At 42.4% G+C, this 8727-nt stretch overlaps 1 protein-coding gene across 9 annotated transcripts; it reads right to left on the bottom strand.

The window, feature by feature from the left end:
- Positions 1-121: 121 nt before the first annotated feature.
- LOC118386935 (zinc finger protein 512-like) lies at positions 122-8519 on the bottom strand. 9 transcript variants are annotated; one of them, XM_052523726.1, is made up of 16 exons: positions 8384-8519; positions 7486-7648; positions 7172-7227; positions 5341-5399; positions 4920-5242; positions 4663-4815; positions 4177-4629; positions 3825-3949; positions 3643-3729; positions 3466-3564; positions 3104-3271; positions 2621-2815; positions 2413-2514; positions 2233-2295; positions 1934-2032; positions 122-1777 (listed from the first exon to the last, which is right to left on the bottom strand). In XM_052523726.1, exons 2-16 carry the CDS (start codon positions 7619-7621, stop codon positions 1352-1354), a joined length of 2544 nt encoding a protein of 847 aa, XP_052379686.1. In that variant the 5' UTR covers positions 7622-7648; positions 8384-8519; the 3' UTR covers positions 122-1351. The 9 variants fall into 9 exon arrangements, with proteins under 9 accessions (XP_052379686.1, XP_052379687.1, XP_035630850.1 ...); XM_052523727.1 differs by having other exon boundaries at positions 7834-8483; XM_035774957.2 differs by having other exon boundaries at positions 7838-8483.
- Between the last annotated feature and the right edge of the window lie 208 nt (positions 8520-8727).

The following is an 8727-nucleotide window of genomic DNA, read 5'->3' as shown; positions in this document are numbered from 1 at the left end:
CTGCGGTACACCTTTCCTGCCACAGGTGGGGCCCGAAGTGGATACAACCAGAGCTCATTCAACACATGCAGGCATTAGTAGAACACTGATTACTGTGTAAGGCATGAAGGGCGAAAATGAGTAGCATTATGTTAATATTTTATTTCACCTGTTGATATAGCGAACACTCCTGGTAGTTAAAAATAGCAGCGAATTAGGCCTACAGTACTTCTAAAAAAAAAAGTATAATGCATTTTGTTTTCTAAAACTTGAAACAATAGATTTTCCATGAATACAAATGTACACAAATGTGGAATTGAAGTGTAATACTTTTCATTTTTTGACAAACAACAGTTGGTTCAAAACAGTGAAGACTGAACACGATATTGGCCGGTAGACTCAAGAAGCAGTCTAATGCCAGACAACAAATTAGGGCACACTTGTCACCCTTCACAAGGTTGGGTTATGGGAATGCCTATCGTTAGACTGAGCACTTAATTTCATTCAATATAAAAGTGCATGCGTAATGCCTCTTGTTTTGGTCACAGGAATCATGGACCTGAGCAGAGCCTTTGAACTGAAAGACATTGGTTGTCTAACTTATCTTACGTCGATTTTAAAAGGCATCAAATAGAGAAAACCTATCGTTAACATCATGTGTTAGGGATCACTTAAAATGTCCAAGGGCCAGTTCATTATTCAATACTAAATAAAATAGTTATGAATCTACTCAAAACCTAACTTGAACAGAAGTGCGTGCACTGACAGAAATATCAACAGAAGAATAAACTAAATACATTCATACATCTGCAGAAACAGTACAGGGCCACACAGGAAGTAAATGAAATGACAACTGCACCTATTTCCATCTGGACTGTGTACATCAACAAACAATGCAGTGTTAAAAACAACACGGACAACTATAACCGACAACCACTGTATCTCAAATGTATCCTGTGTTATCATATCACTATCCAATATATAAAATACACACTACATTAACACCACATGCTATTGGTTAAATATGCATTGTAAAGAAGAGGTCTGATAACAAGTAAGGTATAATAAAGGAGTTGTATGAAATAATAGATCCATACACTAGGCACAGTCTGAATCGAGGAGCACAAGCCAACACATAAGCACTTGTCAAAATAGGGGTTAAAAGATTAGTCTAAGTAAGCATGTCAGAAAACAAAGAGTTATCAAACTTATTAAAATAATAAAACACATTAAACGTTGGCTAAGATGACCTCATAGTTACAGTTGAAACACAGACTACACATCCCAGGACCAATGCACTTCTATCTGAATGTTCTGTAACGTTGCACCCTCCTGACCAGACCCCTGATCTGAAGTCAGGTGATTGGACGAACTAGGGGTTGCTTCTGTGTTGCTTGGCGACATCGGGGTGGGTCTCGATGATACTGGGTCTTTGCAGTGCCCATTGGTCAACGTCGTGTCTCTGGCCATCAAGCTCCTCTGTCTCTGAATCGCTGCTGGAGCTGCCGCTGCTGCTACTGCTGGAGTGGTCACTGCCAGTGAAGTCATAGCAGTCCTTCTCCTTCCCTCTCCCCTTCCCCCTCCTCTTTCCTTCTGCTGCCTCAGGGTTGGCCTGCAGGGCTGGCTCGGGCACCACTGGTGGAGGTCCAATCGGCATGTCCTGCCAGGGCTCCAGGACAGGGGTGAAGACATGGAGGGTCTGGTGCTGGACAATGGGGTCGTCCACGGTGCTGTTCTCCTTGGTCTTGGCCTTCAGAACCTTAAAGTTCTTGGATTTTGAGGTCACCGCAAACCAGTCCTAAGAAAACACAGGACAAAGGAAATGAGCATTGTGTGCCACCAAAAATCACTACAATGTATTTTTGCAATACTGTATTCATATGGCAAACAATTGTAAATTCATATGATAGAGTAGGTCATCAAGGTGGTGAAAAGTCCTAAATACATTTCTGACCTGGGAGTGGACAGAGTTGATGTGGTACTTCACCCCACTCTCAGAGTTGAACTCTTTCTTACAGATCAAGCATTTATATTTCCCTGCTTCAAAGTCCCCCTGCATTGAGAGAGACAACATTTGGTTGAATTAGATGCTTAATAATGGGTTACATTTCTGCTAAAATTAGGTTTGAATGCTAAAATAAAATGTAAGAATTGACTCGGTTTCAGCTGAATAATTTTCACAGTATTCTGGATACGTTGCAGTACTTGGAAGTGAAAGAGAGGGGAGCAGTGTGGGGAAATCTATTCAGTTACCCTTCCGCAGAGCCCAAGGTGAGCCTTCAGTCCAGACACGCTGGTGTACACCGAGCCACAGCCCTGAGGGAAACCAGAAAGCTTCCCAGTCACAATATAAGCAAAGTATAGTACAGAGAGTAAAATCTCTACTATAGGCAATATGGGATGAAAGATCATTTAGAGACGTATGGTTCGTACCAGGTTTGGGCACTGCACTTTCTTTTGCAGCTTCACTTCATTTTTCCACTTTCGAAGGACCTCCTGACTGAAGGCAGGCAGCCCTGGGCGTGCATATCTCAGCTGTGGAACCCAACAGAAATAATGGTTAATCTGGAGGTCAATGTTCACACAGGAATAGATACATGAGCACAGCTCTAAGACCATCTTAGTGTTGAAGATCCCTCGCCTTCTTATCGTCAGGGACCAGGTCCCCGATGACCTTCCTCTTGGGCCACTCCTTGGCCAGCTCGTCATTAGCAATCTCTTGTAGGTGGAAAACAGCCACCTGGGCTGACATGCGTTTGACCCGGCCGCTGGGTGTCCTCTCAGGGTTGGGCTCTCTCTGGGCCTTCACCTCATCCTCCTCCACATTCTGGGGCACCTGCGGGGGAGAAGGAGACAACTGTCTATCATCTCCCACTCAAGCAAAGTTCAAATAAATTAGACTAAAAAGAGACTCAAAGGAATGGGGTCTTCTGGGAGAATGAGAGGGTGGATATACTGAGAAAAATGTGTGACATTGAAGTTGCAAGGATGTAACTGCTACAGATTGTATGCACAATGGCATGTTGTGTGATGGAACGTCTCCCAGTGAATTGTAACCTTGAAAGACCAACTGTCTTACTAGTGGAGAAGTGTATACTGTAAATGCAGTGCAATGGAAACTCACTGGTGCGTGCTCTGACTTGAGGTGGTACTCCAGGCCTGCCTTAGACTTGTAGACCTTGCCACAGTGTTGGCAGTTGAGAAGCAGCTTCTCCAGCTCAGACTCCTCCTTCCCACACTTCTTCATGTGGTACAGGTAACCCATGATGCTGGTGAAACTACCAGTACAGCCCTGTAATGTAACATACAGTCTTTAGAATGGAACAAAATCTTTAGTTCCCCTGCACCAACAATGTAGTCTCAGAAATCCCTGGCCTGTCAGAACATTGTGGGAGGCAACCCATCTGCCTAGGAAGACTACCAACAATGGGTTAAGGTGAAATCTGTACTACAATTTCAGATACAGACGCCAGCAAGGAATCATACCTCTTTCGAGCATTTTAATTTGCCCATCCGTTTCAGCACCTTCCTCAGTTTTTCCTTCATGGACTGGTCATCCAGGCCATTTATGTCATCTGGCGAGGGCTGGAAAAACAAGACAGTTAACACCAATGTCAACATGAAACACACCAAAACCAGCTTCAGATGGGAGAATGGCCTTACCAGGTTATTGTGGTCTGCCATGATGTGGTACTTCATTCCAGTGGAAGATTTCAGTTGTTTCCCGCATTGCTGACACGTGAAGGGATTCTACAAAAAACATATTCGTTTAGTTTTTCAAATTCAGTTGAACTAATGTGAGTGCAACATGAGAGGCTGTTATTGTGAGGATGGTGCAGACTCACCACTCGGCAGTTCTCCATATGTTTCTTGAGGCCCTCCACAGTCTTCCTGCTCACACTTTTACACTTGGGGCACGTGACTCGCCCTTTCCCCAGGATCATCAGCTGCCACCTCTCCTCTTGACTTCCTGTTCCACACAGGAAGTAGTAAAAAAAAAAAAATAAACATAGGATAAGGAACAATCCCTACTCCATTACTATGCAATTCTCAAAGAAAAACGTAACATCATGCTAAAACAAAATTTTTACTAGAGTAATTACAGTGTTATTACACAAGCATATGATCAACAACTAAAGTTTTGCCAGAGATTATATCTATGGTGACATTGCATTTGCTAATCCTTTGTCCTCTCACCTGGGGGGTAGACAGGAGGTTCTTTCTTGGTTGTGAAGGTGAAGACTTTAGATTTCTCTTCCTCGGACGGCTCTGCTGGGTGACTGTGACTGCTCTGGATAGCTACACCTCCAATAGAGTGACTGCTATGGACATGTCCACCTACAACAGAGTAACTGCTCTGGACAAGTCCACCTCCAATAGGGTAACTGCTCTGGAGATGTCCACATCCAATTGAGTGATTGCACTGGACATGTCCACCTCCAATCGAGTGACCGCTTTGGACATGTCCACCTCCAACCGAGTGATCGCTTTGGACATAGCTATGGACATGTCCACCTCCATGCAAGTGACCGCTGTGGATGTGGCTATGGACATGTCCACCTCCAACCGAGTGACCACTTTGGACATGGCTATGGACATGTCCACCTCCATGCAAGTGACCACTTTGGACATGGCTATGGACATGTCCACCTCCAACAGAGTGACCACTTTGGACATGTCCACCTCCAACCGAGTGACCACTTTGGACATGGCTATGGACATGTCCACCTCCGACTGAGTGACCACTTTGGACATGGCTATGGACATGTCCACCTCCGACTGAGTGACCGCTATGGACATGGCTATGGACATGTCCACCTCCAACAGGAACTGGAACTGCATCAAAGGAAACATTCAGCATGAACTAAAACTTGAATACCTGTATGTAAGAGAAAGAGTCATAAAAGAAGAGATTGATGGTTGCAAGATACAATAACTACCTGTGTGTCTCACTTCCGGAGGGAAATTTGTAACAGATGGTGCTCCGTTGTCCACCTCCACTCTCCGCATTTTCTTCATGGCAAAATCGGAGGGTGGAGGTGGTTCCTGACTTCGGCCCTGGGCCCTGCCCGTGTCTGGAGCCTGGTTGGGCCAACAGTCTTTAGCCACCAGCCTGTGAGGCAGTCTGGCAGAGGGAGGTGGAGGGGGAGGCAGCTCCCCGTTGGCTACAGCCAGGCTGGAAGACACCACGGAGCAGCAGGACGTCTCGCTGGTTGAATCCTCCACACCAGAGCCCAGGGAGACATTCTGCAGATCCTCATACCTAGAGGATTGAAAAGGTAGGAGTTGATTTCATTACACTGATGGGTGGGACAATTGATAGAAATGGACAATAAAAAATAAAAAAGGAAACTCATTTACCTTTTTCTGCCATATGTTCTTTTCATTTTTTGAGTCACCTGGGCATGGGGGTCATCATTCTAGAATATTCAATTAGAGAACTGTAAAGCAGATACCCAGTGTCCTACAGTACCTTACATGGTTGTATTGTGAAAACTGCAATAAGGACCATCGTACTGGAAGTTAATGTAGAAGTGCTTAATGCTCAATCATTTGTCGATCATCATATGATTGTCGTTATTTCAGTTTCATATTGAGGACTGGAATAGTGCACCCATTCTTTGGCCAGAACACCCATAATGGTCAAGTAGAACTGAAACAAAATACTGTATTATCCTAGTCAAAAAAATCCTACAGGGTTCCAATAAATAAATCCTATTAGAATCCAATAGAAAATACTATCAGATTTTGGAACGAATCCTATAGGATTTCAATAGGACTGGTTCCAAAATCTGATAGGATTTATTTATTGGAACCCTGTAGGATTGTTTGACTAGGGTACATTTTTTATTTTATTATTATTTTTATAGGACAGATGCATGTACATATATGGAGACAGATATAGAGAGGGGTCGAGAGTGGTTGAGGACACAGTCGATGGAGGACATAATCCTATAGGAGTTCAATAGAACTAGTTTTGTCTCCTATAGGATTTCTATACATTTTGTAGAAGGAATTGTATAGATATGTACATTACATTCTAAAGGATTATCCTCAAAACTTGGCTATATATTTGATTTACACTATAGCTAACTTGGCTGCTTAACATATGGAGCACCGACCCTCCAGCTCATTCATGGCTTGTTCTCCATCTTCTTTTTAAATAGGGAGCCAATTTGTTTTCAGCACTTTTATTTCCATGACTGATCTAAACTCATTTTCTCATGGCTCTGTCTCTCTGCAGCAGACATATGGTGAGCAATATATTGGGACTATGGAGACGCAATAAAAGGTACAACCCTGGGAGCGAAGGAGTTGAGGGGGGGGTCCCCTTTAATGTTTGTTTTTCTTTTCATTTCCCATCATAAAGATGTCATGGGAACATTCTCTGTTTTGTATGCATAGCTGACTATTATATATCAAAGTAAAGAAATGCTCATATATTTGTGCCCCGTGTAAAGCGTGGCACTTGCAAAGCCAGGGTTGTGGGTTTGATTCCCACGAGGTACCAGTATAACTACTGTAAGTCACTCTGGATAAGAGCGTCTGCTAAATGACTAAAATGTAAATGTTACTGTACCTAAAAATGTATTTTCCTTCTACTTTTTAATTGCATATAAGCAATGTAAAGATGCTGTGCATTCTAAGGGGAAAACTCCCTAAAATCTTGTGTTATTGTAAAACTGTATATAGCATTGTATGTCATATTGTAATGTCAAATTCAAAGACAGGAAGTTGAATGAATAAGGATCAAATCAAATAACTCAAGTGAGTTATTTTTTGAAAAAGGTGTACTGTACTGGTGGTCTTACTGCAAATGAACACGCAGCCTTGAATCACTCCCATATTGTGGTGGTGAATAAAACCAAAATGAATATAGAACTGCTGTTTCCGATCAACAAAAATGTTGTACTTAATGTTGTAGTATAGTACTGGAACAAATTACATCAAACTATAATTTAATGGGTTCAATGAAGATATTTTTTTAAATAATAGGCTTCTGATTGGGTTGACAAAATCCTACAATATTCATCAAAAACCTATAGGATCGATTTTGTTTTCCAAAAGGGAAAAAGTAGTCCAATTCCATTCTGATAGAGGGGACACAAAATCCTATAGAATTGTGAGAATTCTATTGGATTCTGTTGGAAAAAACGACTAGGGATTTTTTGACTAGGGTATTTATTCTTACCTTAGGTGGAGCACCAATCATACTCATCACACTCATATCTGACATCCTCTGGATAGCTGTTGGATGGGCACATTTTCATTAGTTAATCTCTTTTCAGACAAAACAGTATTAAAAAGAGAGTTTCCGAGACAATTTGCATGGAATACATAAATGGAGACTACGCAGGCAATAATAATCTAGATTAAAGACATTTGAAATTGCAACTGGCCAGAGACAGACTTGGACAGCATGTCATTTAGCATGTCATTTAGCTCTAAAGTTTGCTCAGTAAACTGACAATGTCAAACATCTAGTGATAATTTGGTGACATTTACCTGGTAGTGGAACACCACTTTTTTGTTTTGGCTGTGAAGCCTTCCTCTTCCTTGGAACATATGATGGTGACATGCTTCCCTGTGTGTGATGATGAAGTTGATGATGATGATGGTGATGATGATGATGATCATCCATAATTGCAGCAGACCTCGCCGATCAGTACTGCAACACATAACACAACACCAGGCCTGAATTATTCAAAGACATATAGTGCATGCAAAATACATCATCCCTATCACATCATTGTCAAAAGGGCTTCAATATTATTTAGTCTGGAGAACATCTATTCTGGTAGTAGGCCACTGTATTTTGACGTGCACATAGAATAAAAAAATGACGTGGCATACCAACCCTTATGAACACAGGATTAGCCCGTGTGTTAATCCAAAGGTAATATGAGCTCCTTGATTCTGTTTGATTCAGCTCAGCAGTGCAACATTGTAGCCTACTCGAGCAGTGTAGCAGTAACAGTGTGTGATCGGAGTCCCAGCCACCATCATTGTCCACCACGGATAGCCACACAAAAAAAGGGAAACGCTTGCCTTGCAGCAAATCTACACTCTGGATGCTGATACAATGTAAGCATTATAACCGTGCACTACATGCGCCCAAACAACTTGGCTACAATGGCTTGCTACTGATTTTGTTTGATACACTCACATTGTGAAATGTCTACCCGTACAGTACACTCCCATTAGCAAGGTTAGCTGCCATTCCTCCCTGTTTTAGTCCCCCCCTGTCATTTTCCCCGACAACGACCCGCCTAACAAGTCTTTGCATCGACTCGGTTATTCGAATAGATGGCTATGCTGAAAATTTCAATAGGCTATCTACTTGTGAAAAATATTGACTAGACAAACAGTACACAGTACAGTATCAATTATCTATATTCCATACCCTACACGAGATTACTTCATTCCCGAAACGCCCTCTTTGCGGAGACAACAAATGAGATTCCCATCTTATTCACCACGACTGGAGCAAAGATTTTTTTATAACTAACCCAAGATAGACCACAGCCTGTCGTTTCCACCGGGAGGAAATTGATCATAGTGGGCAGAACAAGCAATGAGGTGGGCAGTGACAAGCACGAGCTAGCGAGATCCTATTGGCGCGTTTTAGCACGTGGTTGCATATTTCCGTTAGGGAACATTTGCTATTTGAAGTGCGCATGTGCAATACGTTAACTCGCCCTTGCACTCCGAAACAAAGCATAAAAAAACACTTTGACAAAGGGTCGA

Source organism: Oncorhynchus keta, chromosome 8, assembly GCF_023373465.1.
Source record: "Oncorhynchus keta strain PuntledgeMale-10-30-2019 chromosome 8, Oket_V2, whole genome shotgun sequence".
Lineage (NCBI taxonomy): Eukaryota > Metazoa > Chordata > Actinopteri > Salmoniformes > Salmonidae > Oncorhynchus > Oncorhynchus keta.
The sequence above is the reverse complement of the archived record's forward strand: the minus strand, read 5'-3'. Positions and strand labels throughout refer to the sequence as shown.

Excerpts from the sequence above, each read along its gene's own strand:
- LOC118386935 (XM_052523726.1), bottom strand. The coding sequence starts at position 7,621 with ATGGATGATCATCATCATCATCACCATCATCATCATCAACTTCATCAT. Across the intron at positions 4,630-4,662 it reads AAGTGGTCACTCGGTTGGAG|GTGGACATGTCCATAGCCAT; the intron begins GTGGACATGTCC and ends ACTCTGTTGGAG. Across the intron at positions 3,565-3,642 it reads TGGCAGACCACAATAACCTG|CCCTCGCCAGATGACATAAA; the intron begins GTAAGGCCATTC and ends TTGTTTTTCCAG.